We start from the raw sequence: 15,341 nt of genomic DNA on the forward strand, positions 1-15,341 counted from the left end.
GGAGAACAAAAGCAAGGTTAAAATATACAAAAGCACACTGGACAAAAACGAGAGGCGAGAAAGTGAACGAAGTCAACAATCGGGCAGTGAGCTGTGGAACTGTGAGGGTTTTAAAGAGGAGCAAACTAATCAGGTTGATGTGAAGCAGGTGTGTGGAAAGTTCTGGAAAGGGGTGTGGTGAAGTGAACAAAGAAGAGAGAAGAAAGGCAAGAGAATGTGAAAGGGCAAAACAAAGCGGTGCAAAACAAGAGAAGTGAGGGACCAAAAAACTAACCGTGAGAAACATGACGTGTTCAAAAATGAATGTGAGCAAAACAAAAGGGGAAAACCTAAGAACTACTGAAACAAATCAAAAAAGGGGAAAACCAGAAAACTAATGATTAAAACTAAAACTGGAATGGAATTGGTACAATAAAAATGGCAAAGCAAACTATTGATTGAACAGAAGACAAAACAGATAACAACTGAATAATGTAATAAACGATAAATAGGACATAAAGTGATAAGCAACATCAAAGATAAATAATAACAAAAACCTGTGACTAAGCATATACAACCCCTGGCAAAAATTATGGAATCACCGGCCTCGGAGGATGTTCATTCAGTTGTTTAATTTTGTCGAAAAAAAGCAGATCACAGACATGACACAAAACTAAAGTAATTTCAAATGGCAACTTTCTGGCTTTAAGAAACACTATAAGAAATCAGGAAAAATAATTGTGGCAGTCAGTAACAGTTACTTTTTTAGACCAAGCAGAGGGAAAAAATATGGACTCACTCAATTCTGAGGAAAAAATTATGGAATCATGAAAAACAAAAGAACGCTCCAACACATCACTAGTATTTTGTTGCACCACCTCTGGCTTTTATAACAGCTTGATGAATGACAAACAGTACTCTTCATCAATCTGGCTCCAACTTTCTCTGATTGCTGTTGCCAGATCAGCTTTGCAGGTTGGAGCCTTGTCATGGACCATTTTCTTCAACTTCACCAAAGATTTTCAATTGGATTAAGATCCGGACTATTTGCAGGCCATGACATTGACCCTATGTGTCTTTTTGCAAGGAATGTTTTCACAGTTTTTGCTCTATGGCAAGATGCATTATCTGTTGTGAAAGTGTAGGAACACGGACCCACAACAGGGGGCGCAATGAACGGACAATGGAGGAAGGTGAATAACAAGGTTTACTATTGTGAAACGAGCACAATGAATACAACAATCACAATTTGGGGTCGAATCCGCTGGTGTCGTGTGGGCAGGCTCGAAGGTAGGAGACGTCCGTCTCAGTCGAACCGAAACCACCCAGATCTCCTCTGCCACCGAACCCTGGAAATACTGGAACCGCCAAGTCCCGAATTCCCAGGTGGCCACTGCCTCCGCTCGTCGGATCCGGTACTGCTGGCGGGAGAGAGCAACAACACAGGCGTGGATGCGACAGCACCCAGCAACGGAGAGGGGAGAAGCCGCCTCCACCTCCAGTTACAGTATGACAGGCAGGTGAGTACTTATCTAAGCAATTCAGCTGTCCTGAAAAGGTTTAACAAATCTGTTAGCTATTTAGTCAGAATATAAATGCAGAGAACGTTACCTTCGTCTAAAGGCGATATCTCGGCACTGAGGTGGAGACGCCGTCCTCCTGATATACCTCTGTGCTGAGTGGAACAGCTGTGTCCGGTGATGGGTGACAGCTGTCACCCAGGCTGCTCCCATAAGGCGGCAGCGCCCTCTGGTGCCTGGAGCCCGCACTCCAGGCAGGGCGCCCTCTGATGGTGGTGGGCCAGCAGTACCTCCTCTTCAGCGGCCCACACAACATTATCATCGTTAAAAATGATTTCATCATCCCCAAACATCCTTTCAATTGGATCAATGGATAAGAAAAGTGTCCAAAATATCAATGTAAACTTGTGCAATTATTGATGATGTAATGACAGCCATCTCCCCAGTGCCTTTACTTGACATGCAGCCCCATATCATCAATGACTGTGGAAATTTACATGTTCTCTTCAGGCAGTCATCTTTATAAATCTCATTGGAACGGCACCAAACAAACGTTCCAGCATCATCACCTTGCCCAATGCAGATTCGAGATTCATCACTGAATATGACTTTCATCCAGTCATCTACAGTCCACGATTGCTTTGCCTTAGCCCATTGTAACCTTGTTTTTTTCTGTTTAGGTGTTAATGATGGATTTCGTTTAGCTTTTCTGTATGTAAATCCCATTTCCTTTAGGCGGTTTCTTACAGTTCGGTCCCATTCGTTCCTCATTTGTTTTGTTGTGCATTTTCGATTTTTGAGACATATTGCTTTAAGTTTTCTGTCTTGATGCTTTGATGTCTTCCTTGGTCTACCAGTATGTTTGCCTTTAACAACCTTCCCATATTGTTTGTATTTGGTCCAGAGTTTAGACACAGCTGACTGTGAACAACCAACATCTTTTGCAGCACTGAGGGAGGATTTACCCTCTTTTAAGAGTTTGATAATCCTCTCCTTTGTTTCAATTGACATCTCTCGTGTTGGAGCCATGATTCATGTCAGTCCACTTGGTGCAACAGCTCTCCAAGGTGTGATCACTCCTTTTTAGATTCAGACTAACGAGCAGATCTGATTTGATGCAGGTGTTAGTTTTGGGGATGAAAATTTACAGGGTGATTCCATAATTTATTCCTCAGAATTGAGTGATTCCATATTTTTTTCCCCTGCTTGGTCTAAAAAAGTAACCGTTACTGACTGCCACAAATTTTTTTTCCTGATTTCTTATAGTGTTTCTTAAAGCCAGAAAGTTGCCGTGTGAAATGACTTTAATTTTGTGTCATGTCTGTGATATGCTTTTTTTCTACAAAATTAAACAACTGAATGAACATCCTCCGAGGCCAGTGATTCCATAATTATTGCCAGGGGTTGTACAATAATTATTATAAACAGAACAAAGTAAGACTAAAGAAACCTAAAGAACCATGACTGAACAAATACAAAAACATTCATTTGCATTTTTAAATAGGAGTGTGACCAGGGAGGAGTTTGGTACGTCTGCATCCACGTTCAGTGGGATGCAGAAACGGAATGTGCTTGGATCCATGTGTACGCACACTTTGATATATCTGGGTATTTTTGTGCTTACGCCAGTATCTGGATTTCGGCGTATGCCATGTTTCAGTAGGAAATCCACGCAAGTCTTTGTGCATGAGGCCGCTGGACCTTTAGAGATGGTGTTCCAGCTTTGCTCCTGATTCAGTACATGAGCTCTGCACTGGCCAGAGTTTTTCTCGTACTTTTAAAGTCACTGTTATGGATGAAAAATACATCATATTTTAAAGAATTACTTCACACAGCAGGTTTTTTAACACCATGAAACAACACCAACATAAGCACAGGGATACTTTCTCTAGCCATTTTAAATGCTGCAAATACGACACAGTACAGGATGAGGGGAGTGCTGGGGGGCTAAGAGGGGTTTGACACCTACCAATCTGGGGATTTTTGCTGACAGCAGAGGAAAAAACACTCGATAATAGAACCATATATCAGCACATGAAGCTGCATGTCTGATGGATTTCTGTCCTGAAATGACACCGCAGGGAAAAAAGACAAGATCAGCTTTAAAGATGAAAAAACATCACATCAAGCTGTTAACACAAGACATACAGCCGGCGTTAGACCGCCTCTGACACACACAGACACACAAGAAGACAACACAACAAGGCAAACACACAGCAACACAACACAAAACACAGAAGACAACGACACAAAGTAAACACACACCTATTTTTTTTTTTCAATTTTTCAATTTCAATTTATTTTCATTTATATAGCACCAAATCACAACAGAGTTGCCTCAAGGTGCTTCACACAAGTAAGGTCAAACCATACTAACCCCCAAAGCAGCAGTGGTAAGGAAAAACTCCATCTGTGGAAGAAACCTCAAGCAGACCAGACTCAAAGGGGTGACCCTCTGCTTGGGCCATGCTACAGACACAAATTACAGAACAATTCACAAAACGAATATACAAGAAATGTTGTTGGTGCACAGGACAGGAGGGTCTTCAGCACAAATACCACACCCATCTTTGGATGGAGCTGCACCTTAAACACAGAGGGAAAAAAATAGAATCAGACATCAGAAAGACAAGAAATATAGTATAATTTGTCAGCATTAAACAACAACAAAAAGAGGATATTAAGGTGATCGTCGGCTACTAGCCCTAAGCTTCACTAAAAGACCCAGAATTTTGGTAAAGTTGAGGCCGCGGCACGCTCCATTTCCTAAGAAAATGAATTAAAAGAGTAAAAAGCGCAGAACTATACTATGCCAGTACGCTAGCCATACGAAAGGGAAAATAAGTACGTCTTTGTTGGGAAGGTGTCGTAGCACGGACCCACAACAGGGGGCGCAAATGAAAGGACAATGAGTAAGCCAAAAGGTAACAATTTACTGTTGTGACAATACACAACTAAATGTACTGAAATTGCAAAGTCAATGAACACCAGGTGACGTGTGGGCAGGCTCGAAGATAGAAGACCCCGACGAGAGAGAGACCGCGTCCCACACGGCCTCCACCACCAACGGTCTGAAGAACACCGGAGCCGCCAAGTCCCAAATCCCCAGGTGACCTCTGTCTTCGGCTGTCGACCCTGGTACTGCTGGCAGAAAGCAGAAAAAGATGAGTGAGTGTAAATCCTTACACTCAGTGGTCTACAGTCTGTGCACAGTTAGGAGGAGAACCTCCACCTCCGAATCACACACTCGTGCAGCTCCTAGTGTGACCACTTATCTGTAGCGCGGTTGTCGTCGTCACGCTCCACGCCACTTCCAGATAAGGGTGAACACCACAGGATACCGGCTGCAACAAAAGGTCAGAATCCTAAACACTGTGTTAAAGTCAGCAGAGAAAATTACCTCACGGTAGTCGATTTCTCGGCGAGGAGGTGGAGTTCCGATCCGGCTTTTAAGATGGTGATGCTGATGATGAACGAGTGACAGCTGGTGCAGGGGATGAATGACAGCTGTCACTTCTTCAGGGTCCGGCGCCCTCTCGTGCTTGGAGCCCGCACTCCAAGCAGGGCGCCCTCTGGTGGTGGTGGGCCAGCAGTACCTCCTCTTCAGCGGCCCACATAACAGTCTTAAGTCTGGACTTGAAAGTCTCTACAGAATCTGACTGTTTTATTGACACGGGGAGATCATTCTACAGAACAGGGGCATGATAAGAGAAAGCTCTATGACCTGATGACTTCTTATTCACCCTAGGGACACAAAGTAGTCCTGCACCCTGAAAATGCAAAACCCGGGCCGGTACATAAGGTTTAATTAGGTCAGCTAGGTAGGGACGTGCCAGTCCGTGAACAATTTTACAGACTAGTAGCAGAACCTTAAAATCTGATCTCACTGGGACAGGAAGCCAGTGAAGAGATGCCAAAATGGGTGTAGTGTGGTCAAACTTTCTGCTTCGTGTCAAAAGTCTGGCTGCAGCATTTTGAACCAATTGGAGAACCCTAATGCTGGACTGCGGTAAACCAGAAAATAGAACACTGCAGTAGTCCAATCTAGAAGAGATAAACGCATGGATCAGGGTCTCAGCATCAGTCAGACAGGATGGGACAAATCTTCACTATATTTCGCAGGTGGAAGAAAGCAGCCCTTGTAATATCTCTAATGTGGAGGTCAAAGGACCATGAAGGATCAAAAATTACCCCAAGGTTCCTCACTTTATCAGTGTGATGTATGACACACAAGCCTAGGCTAAGCGCTAGCTGGTCAAACTGATGCCGATGTCTCACTGGACCAAGAACCATCATTTCAGTTTAGAGTTTAAAAGTCGGAAGTTACTAGACATCCAACTTGATGCAAGGCAATCTTCTAAGGATTTTATATACATTCAACAAAAATATAAACGCAACACTTTTGGTTTTGCTCCCATTTTGTATGAGATGAACTCAAAGATCTAAAACTTTTTCCACATACACAATATCACCATTTCCCTCAAATATTGTTCACAAACCAGTCTAAATCTGTGATAGTGAGCACTTCTCCTTTGCTGAGATAATCCATCCCACCTCACAGGTGTGCCATATCAAGATGCTGATTAGACACCATGATTAGTGCACAGGTGTGCCTTAGACTGCCCACAATAAAAGGCCACTCTGAAAGGTGCAGTTTTGTTTTATTGGGGGGGGGATACCAGTCAGTATCTGGTGTGACCACCATTTGCCTCATGCAGTGCAACACATCTCCTTCGCATAGAGTTGATCAGGTTGTCAATTGTGGCCTGTGGAATGTTGGTCCACTCCTCTTCAATGGTTGTGCGAAGTTGCTGGATATTGGCAGGAACTGGTACACGCTGTCGTATACGCCGGTCCAGAGCATCCCAAAGATGCTCAATGGGTGACATGTCCGGTGAGTATGCCGGCCATGCAAGAACTGGGACATTTTCAGCTTCCAAGAATCGTGTACAGATCCTTGCAACATGGGGCCGTGCATTATCCAGCTGCAACATGAGGTGATGTTCTTGGATGTATGGCACAACAATGGGCCTCAGGGTCTCGTCACGGTATCTCTGTGCATTCAAAATGCCATCAATAAAATGCACCTGTGTTCTTCATCCATAACAGACGCCTACCCATACCATAACCCCACCGCCACCATGGGCCACTCGATCCACAACATTGACATCAGAAAACCGCTCACCCACACGACGCCACACACACTGTCTGCCATCTGCCCTGAACAGTGTGAACCGGGATTCATCCGTGAAGAGAACACCTCTCCAACATGCCAAACACCAGCGAATGTGAGCATTTGCCCACTCAAGTCGGTTACGACGACAAACTGGAGTCAGGTCGAGCCCCCGATGAGGATGACGAGCATGCAGATGAGCTTCCCTGAGACGGTTTCTGACAGTTTGTGCAGAAATTCTATGGTTATGCAAACCGATTGTTTCAGCAGCTGTCAGAGTGGCTGGTCTCAGACGATCTTGTAGGTGAACATGCTGGATGTGGAGGTCCTGGGCTGGTGTGGTTACACGTGGTCTGCGGTTGTGCTGGTTAGATGTACTGCCAAATTCTCTGAAACGCCTTTGGAGACAGCTTATGATAGAGAAATGAACATTCAATACACGAGCAACAGCTCTGGTTGACATTCCTGCTGTCAGCATGCCAATTGCACGCTCCCTCAAATCTTGCGACATGTGTGGCATTGTGCTGTGTGATAAAACTGCACCTTTCAGAGTGGCCTTTTATTGTGGGCAGTCTAAGGCACACCTGTGCACTAATCATGGTGTCTAATCAGCATCTTGATATGGCACACCTGTGAGGTGGGATGGATTATCTCAGCAAAGGAGAAGTGCTCACTATCACAGATTTAGACTGGTTTGTGAACAATATTTGAGGGAAATGGTGATATTGTGTATGTGGAAAAAGGTTTAGATCTTTGAGTTCATCTCATACAAAATGGGAGCAAAACCAAAAGTGTTGCGTTTATATTTTTGTTGAATGTATATATATATATATATGTGTGTGTGTGTGTGTGTGTGTGTGTGTGTGTGTGTGTGTGTGTGTGTGTGTGTGTGTGTGTGTGTGTATATAAAATACATGTTGCCCATTTGTGTCTGTTGATGGACCGTGGGGTTTTATAATGTTTCATATATAAGTAATGATGACAATAGATAAATAATCGCAATGCAACAACACAGTGCAACAAGGCAAGACAACAAGACTACAAAGCAGTAAAGCAACAACACAACCAGAATGCAAGGCCACAACAGCAAGGCAACAACACAATAAGGCACAAACGAACAACACATAACAAGGGCAGGTGATGCTCTAGTGGTTAAGCATCGGGCTTGAGACCAGAGGATCCTCGGTTGAAATCCCAGCCTGACCGGAAAATCACTAAGACCTAAGACCTGGTTCACACGGCAGGATAATTAGGCTGATATTGGACCCGGTATTCCCCTTCCGACAATCTTAAGGACGCCTCGACAATTGTGATGACGCTAAAGATAATCTTATCAGATATTCCTGCCATGTGTGGTGTGTTAAGATCGCTCTGATCTGCTCAGAAGGACGTCAGGGGCACTCCAATCGCAAATCAGGGATATACAACATGTTGGATTGTCTTATCCCAATATCCCAGTGTGTGTTGTGTCCTCCGACCACAAACGAGCACACAGCCTGCTAAATGTGATGTGCAGCCAATCAGAAAGTGATGTAACAAACGTACGGAGTGGAAAATAAAATCAAAACAACTGTTCTGACTTACCAGAAAGTCCGGTGGTCACGCTGTCTCCACTCCTTTAAAGAACACCTTTTCTTTTTCTTTGTGTATTGTTTTTTTTCCCCCTCTATTTTAAATAGTCCACAAAGTATCTCCATTTGTTTACTCTGAAGTCACGTTTAATCTTGAGAGATTTTGCAAGATTTCCTGTCTGAGCTGGGAATGTTCGTGTGTGAAATCTGTTCGTGTGTGGTGGTGTTGTTCTTACTGTGTGGTTGAACAAAACACACTGTACGACCAAACCTGTTAGAGCTATGATTTTTTTATCTTCACGTGTGTGGTCTCTCAGGTTTTGGAAACGTAAAGATAATTTTAAAATCCTGTCGTGTGAACCAGGCTTCAGGGCCCTTGGGTAAGGTCCTTAATCCCCTAGTTGCTCCCGGTGTGTAGTGGGCGCCTTGTATGGAAGCAGCCTCACATCGGGGTGAAGGTGAGGCATTATTGTAAAGCGCTTTGAGCTTCTGATGCAGATGGAAAAGTGCTATATAAATGCAGTACATTTATTTACCATTTACACAGCAATGTAAAAGGCCACAATACAACAAGGCACAGATGAACAACACAACAATGCAACAAGGCCACAACACAACATTGCTGCAATGTAGATTTTTGAGTAATGAACGGGTTGAGTGGTTGCCAACCAGAACCGAAGACAGTTCCATGGTGTCGTGGATGCAGTGAAGTGCGGCACCAGCGCAAGCTCCCAGAACACATTCATACTGCAAAAAATATAAGTTAAGACAATTTAAAAGATGTTTTTCTGTGAATGTTTTGATTGTTGTGATTATAAATATTAAAATAAACAACAAAGAGTTTGTTTAAATAATTAATAAGATGCTGTCCCCACATTAAAACCACTTCTTTCAAGAATCTGGTCAACTTTAATCAGATTTTTTTTTACAGTATACAAACGTTTTGTTTTGGGGTCTGGAACTCTAAAGGAGGGGGCGTGGTCTGCTGATGTCATACATCAAAGCAGCGCTAAGTGTCACATGTTGTTTAACCTGTAACTGTGACGAGGAGCAGGAGAAGAAAGGAGGAGGAGCAGGAACAGCAGGAGGAGCAGGAGGAGAAGGGAGGAGGCAGCGAGCGCCTGGTTGTGTGTGGGCGGAGTTAAAACTCTTGGAAGGGACTGATTGGTTGCCATTGGTCACTGTGGGTCGCGCGCTGCTCTGTGGTGACATAAAAGGAGCCGCGCGCGGAGCACGCGCCACTCTGAGGGCGGCTCTTCTTCCGGCTGAATAACTCGTTGCTGAGGTAACACTTTACTAAAGTTTACTGATCACTGATCGATTATCGATCAGTCATCACTTAGACCTGTGACAGAATATTGATCAGGTTTCTGGCTGTTTCTTGATAAGATTACTGAACACATCACATGTATGATTGATTAGTCAGATATATAATTGATTATTGATCAATCAGGTGGATTATTGATTGGTCAGTTCAAACATTAATATTGTATCAGTGATATTGGTGACTATATCAGTCATCAGTTTGATCTTTGATGATTATTGATAAGATTTGTGACTGTTTAGTGATCAGGTCAACTCATCCAGAAACAGGATCAGTCAACAATTAGATGTGTGACAATTTATTGATAAGATTTATGATTGTTGATTGATAGATTATAGATCAGAAGGATGATTCATCAAATGCATGCCCTATTATTGATCAGTCACATATGTGATCGATTACTGATCACTTGTATATCAGATTGAATACTGAATATTCAGACATGTGATTGATTATTGATTAGAGCCAAAGTACATGATTATTGATCAGACTGACATCAATTGGGTTACTGGTCATGCAGATAGTAGATGGATTGATTAGAACGATATATTACTGATCATTTACTACCTTGATATCAGATGGATTATTGATCAGTGAGCTATGATTAATTGTTGATCAGACTGACATCAGATGGATGATTGATCAGACAGATGTTTAACTGATCATTAATCAGACTGATATCAGATAGATTATGGATGAGACATAATTGATTTATAGCCAATCATATGATATGGATCACTGAACATTCAGATATTTGAGTGATGACTGAACAGACAGATGATGTGAAAATGAAAATGATTGGGACTGTTGTTGACCTTACGTGAGTGCGAGTCCCCCTTGTGTGCCAAGGGCTCACCGCCTGTGTGTGTGTGTGTTGTTTGTGTTTTGTGTGTGTCTCTGTTGTTTGTTTGTGTGTATCTGTGTTGTGTGTGTATATGTGTTGTGTATGTGTGTCTGTGTTGTTTGTGTGTTTGTGTGTGTGTCTCAGGAGCTGCTGAAGGATGGAGTGGTTCATCGTGGTGCTGATGCTGAGCTTGTCACCCTCTGTGCACGCACACTGCTCGTCACTGTGTTTGAAATGTGCGCAGCAGATCTTCACACAAGCCGCCTTCAGTAACCCGGTAAGAATCCACTGTGAAGAGAACCTTCAGAACCACTCCAGCAGACACAAAGTTTGTTTCTTCTTCAAAAAGCTTTGACCACTTATGTCTTCAAGTAACAATTGTTTTGTGTTGTTGTATTGTTTTGAGCTGTGTGTTTTGTGCTGTTGTGTTATGTTGTTTTGTGTTTTTGAGTTGTGTTGTGTTGTTTTGTCTCTTGGTAAGATTGTGTAAATATTAACTTTCTAGACTTGTCCGTCCCGTCTTAAAGGACATTAAAGGTTTTTATATTAGTATTAGTAATACTAGTAAACATCTGCAGGCTGAAGCTTAACTTCCAGTGTTTCGCTTCTCTGGGGTTCATATAAATCAGTCATTAAAAATATGATGAGTGTAAATCTGTTGAGAGCAGGTTCAACTGAGTAAGGGAAGCCATCAAGGACATGAGTGAGGGAAGCCATCAATGATTTGGACAGAGTTATTCAGATGAAGCCTTTTACTGGTTTCAAGTCTTAAAATGCTCTGATTGGAAGCTAAAATAAAAAGTTCAACAGTCACAAATCTACAGTCCAGAGTCTAAATGTCCTTTGTGCGTGTGCATGTGTCCACCAGCTGTGCACTGCAGACTGCTGGGAGCAGATAGACCGCTGCAGTCCCAACCAGGCTGAGGACGACCAGAACCAGCATGTGGACCCAGTCCACATCCAGAGGACAGGAGGCCAGAATGTCCTGCTCCGCACACTGGAGGAGTGGCTGCAGGAGGTGGAGGACTCTGACGCGGATGCTCCGGAGGACGAGCAGCGAGTCCACGTCAAACGTTATGGCGGCTTTTTACGCAAGTTCAGTCCCAATAGGTCAAAGCGAAGCTCAGCAGAGCAGCAGGGGGCGGAGGAGGTGCAGAAGCGCTACGGCGGCTTCTTGAGGAGGATCCGACCGAAGCTGAACCACCTGAAGTGGGACAAACGTCATGGCAGTTTCAAAGTGTCCGCGCGCGCCGACGAGCAGCCCTTTGATCTGTAGCAGACCGATCAGCTGCTTCAGTGTACAGATGTCATCCGTGTGTCGGTCAATAAACGAAGCTTGTTTCATACAAACTGTGCTTCATTTTCAGTCAGCTTCACTTGATCAAACTCCAACTGTGTTCAGTGAAAATGAGAGATTAAAAGATAAACTTTATTGATCTCACAGAGGAGAAATTCACGTTATGTCAGCTCTTAAAAAAAACACACACAAGATGGGTGCAAGTAGAGGAAAATGTTCATCAAGCAGCGTGTGCGAGGATAAGCAATAATAATACTTGTAACAGTACAAGACATAAGAAATGAGGTAGAAATAGAATATGTATGTATATATACACACACACACACATCCACGTACATATATATGTATATATATATATATATATATATATATATGCACATACACATATGCGCACACATACCTATACACATATGCATATACACATGATTGGGATTGAAAAGGAGATAGGAGCATCTTTACAATATGTGAAATGGAGTTTAGGTGTGATAAGGTGACATTAGTGCAGGGATTTGTAAACGAGTTGTTACTGCACATGATTTGTGGACTTATTAATATTGCACATGATTTGTGGACATATTATTGCATGTGGTTATTTCACAGTGTTATTGTACAGTCTGACAGCAGCAGGGAGGAACGACCTGCGGTATCGTTCCTTCTTGCACTGAGGGTGCCTCAGTCTGTCACTGAACTAGCTGGTCAGCTCCACTACAGTCCGGTGCAGAGGGTGAGAGGAGTTGTTCATGATGGATTTGAACTTGGTTAACACCCTCCTCTCAGCCACCTCCTCCAGAGAGTCCAGAGGACAGCCCAGGACAGAGCTGGACTTCCTGACCAGCTTGTTCAGTCTCTTTCTCTCCCGCTCTGTGCTGCCCAGGGCCCAACAGATGACAGCATAGAGGAGAGCAGAGGCTACAACAGAGTCATAGAAGGTCTTAATCAGAGGCCTGCTCACTTCAAAGGATCTCAGTCTCCTCAGGAGGTGGAGGTGTCTCTGGCCTTTTTTTTACAGAGCGTTGGTGTTGTGAGTCCAGTCCAGTTTGCTGTTGAGGTGAACACCCAGGTATTTGAAACTGTCCACAATGTTTATGTCCTGCCCCGGGATGTTCACCAAGTGGGTGAGGTGGTGGTTTCCTCCTGAAGTCGATCACCATCTCCTTTGTCTTACTGGTGTTGAGACACAAGTGGTTGCGCTCACACCAGTCCATGAAGTCTGTGATGACCGACCGGTACTCCAGCTCGTTCCCCTCAGACGCGCGACCCACAGTGGCGGAGTCATCAGAGAACTTCTGGAGGTGGCAGCTGTCTGTGTTGTAGGTGAAATCCGAGGTGTAGAGGGTGAAGAGGAAAGGCGAGAGGACGGTGCCCTGGGGGGCCCCGGTGCTGAACCTTACCACCTCAGACTGACAGCCACGCAGCCACACATAGTGCAGGCGGTCAGTGAGGTAGTCAATGGTCCAGGCGGCGAGGTGTCCATCCACACCAGCATCCTCCAGCTTCCCCCGCAGCAGCTCCCGCCAGTCTCCAGGTGGGTGAGCACTCGCTGCAGTAGGTAGATGACAGCGTCATTTACCCCGATATTGGGCCTGTAGGCGAACTGCAGTGGGTCCAGGGTGCAGCCGTTCCATGGTCTTCATGAGGTGGGAGGTCAGGGCAACTGGTCTGTAGTGGGCCGGTTCCTTGGCGTGCGGTGTTTTGGGAACCGGGACCACACAGGAGGTCTTCCACAGGGTGGGGACCACCCCCAGGCTGAGGCGCATGTTGAAGATGTGGCTGAGGACATCACAGAGCTCATCTGCACACTTCCTCAGCAGCCTCAGGGGGATCCCATCAGGTCCTGCTGCTTTCCTCTGCTTCAGCCGCAGGAGCGGGCCTCTCACTTCGGTTGGAGTTACAGTGAGGGCGGAGGGGGAGGGGGGAGAGAGGGGAAGAGGTTAGTTTAAAATGTTTAAAAGTGATGATTAATTTATGTTCAGGCTGTAATAAAATGTGAGGTTTAATGTCAGACATGATGAAATCATTCTCACACACACACACACACACCATAAATCTAAAGTCTACAATCCCGAAAAAAAAGTCACGTCTCAGAAAACTGACATTAGCTTTATTTCAATTTATTTTCTTTTGAACCATCACAACTGAAAAGTAAATGATTTTATTAGAAATTAGATCATTTTATCAGGTGTCCTGGCATTCTTCATTATTATTAGGAAGGTGCACATAGGTGGACTACATTCTGTGCAGGAGATGCAAGCAAAAAGAAATTTGAGACTGTAAGGTGGTGACAGAGGAGATTGTAGCTAAACAGTATAGGATGGTGGTTTGTAGGATGACTTTAGAGGTGAAGAAGAAGAGAGTGAAACTCAACAAAGGATCAGACCGTGGAAGCTGAAGGAGGAGGACTGTTGTGTGAAATTCAGTGAGCAGGTGAGAGGCACTGGATGGAGAAGTGATTTTGAACAACTGGAAAAGTACTGCTTAGTCTCTGGTCCCCTCCCTTCCCAGGGTAATGATGAGGCATTTAGCAGGCTGGCATCCTTAAATAGGTGGCTGGTGCAATTTTGTAGACAGCAAGGCTTTAGCTTTATTGATAACTAGCCTTCGTTCTGGGGCTGCCATGGCTTGCTGATGCCGGACGGCCTCCACCTTACTGGGGAAGGTGCCGCCATCTTGTCTGTGAACATAGATAGAGCTCTACAGGGCAACATTAGGAATTTACAGCAGGCCACGGAGCAGGTGATTAGAGACCCTGCAAGGCTTGTGACAAATGTGGGTGTGGAATCCATTAGTTTAGCGGCGAAATTAGTGCAGAAAATCCACTATGGTGATTCTCACAGTGCTCCCGCCAGTCTCCAGGTGGGTGAGCACTTGCTGCAGTAGGTAGATGACAGCGTCATTTCCACTATGGTGATAGTGCAGTTTATCTGCCAGGGAGGGAAATTCAACAAGTTGAGGCTGTGGCCTGCTTCCGTAGACATGTCTATCAAAATCATAGATGGATAGGCTTTGCAAACTTAATACCCGTTACTACATTGGATGACGTTGAAATTGAGGATGGCCCTATGTGTTGTGTGGGCCGCTGAAGAGGAGGTACTGCTGGTCCACAACCAGAGGGTGCCCTGTCTGAAGTGCGGGCTTCAGGCACAAGAGGGCGCCGGAGCAACCGGGAGTGACAGCTGTCACTCATCAACAGCACCAGCTGTCACTCATCTTCACCACATCACCATAAGCAACTCCACCTCGCTGCCGAGATATCTACAACCAATAGGTAAACTCTCAGCCGTAATTCAGTATTACCACGTATACGTGTTATTATTGAGATTGTTTGCAGGCGTACGTAGAGTTTATCCGCAGCTGGAGGCTGAGTCGGTGGAACTGTGGAGGAGACGACGGATTTCGCTCCTCACCGGATAAGTAACTCACACAGACGCTGCATGTAATTGTGATCAGGAGGTGGAGGTGTGTTTCCCACCTACTGACAGGAGAGGACGTTTGCTGACTGTTTACTGGGTGTGTTTTCACACACCCACCATTAACTGTCTCTGCCCCCTGCCAGCAGTACCAGATCTGACAGCTGGAGACGGTGGCCACCTGGGGACTCGGGACTTGGCGGCTCCAGTGTGCTCCAGATCCGGT

General features: G+C 44.7%; 1 protein-coding gene across 1 annotated transcript; it reads left to right on the forward strand.

Annotated features, from left to right (window-relative positions):
* Positions 1-9,491: 9,491 nt before the first annotated feature.
* pdyn (prodynorphin) lies at positions 9,492-11,758 on the forward strand. Its single transcript, XM_034171628.1, has 3 exons — positions 9,492-9,528; positions 10,556-10,688; positions 11,280-11,758. Exons 2-3 carry the CDS (start codon positions 10,569-10,571, stop codon positions 11,685-11,687), a joined length of 528 nt encoding a protein of 175 aa, XP_034027519.1. The 5' UTR covers positions 9,492-9,528; positions 10,556-10,568; the 3' UTR covers positions 11,688-11,758.
* The last annotated feature ends 3,583 nt before the right edge of the window (positions 11,759-15,341 follow it).

Source organism: Thalassophryne amazonica, chromosome 6, assembly GCF_902500255.1.
Source record: "Thalassophryne amazonica chromosome 6, fThaAma1.1, whole genome shotgun sequence".
Classification (NCBI taxonomy): domain Eukaryota; kingdom Metazoa; phylum Chordata; class Actinopteri; order Batrachoidiformes; family Batrachoididae; genus Thalassophryne; species Thalassophryne amazonica.

Bases quoted from the DNA above. Each gene is read 5' to 3' on its own strand.
- pdyn (XM_034171628.1), top strand. From the start codon at position 10,569: ATGGAGTGGTTCATCGTGGTGCTGATGCTGAGCTTGTCACCCTCTGTG. The intron at 10,689-11,279 runs GTAAGAATCCAC...TGTGTCCACCAG, and splicing joins AAGCCGCCTTCAGTAACCCG to CTGTGCACTGCAGACTGCTG.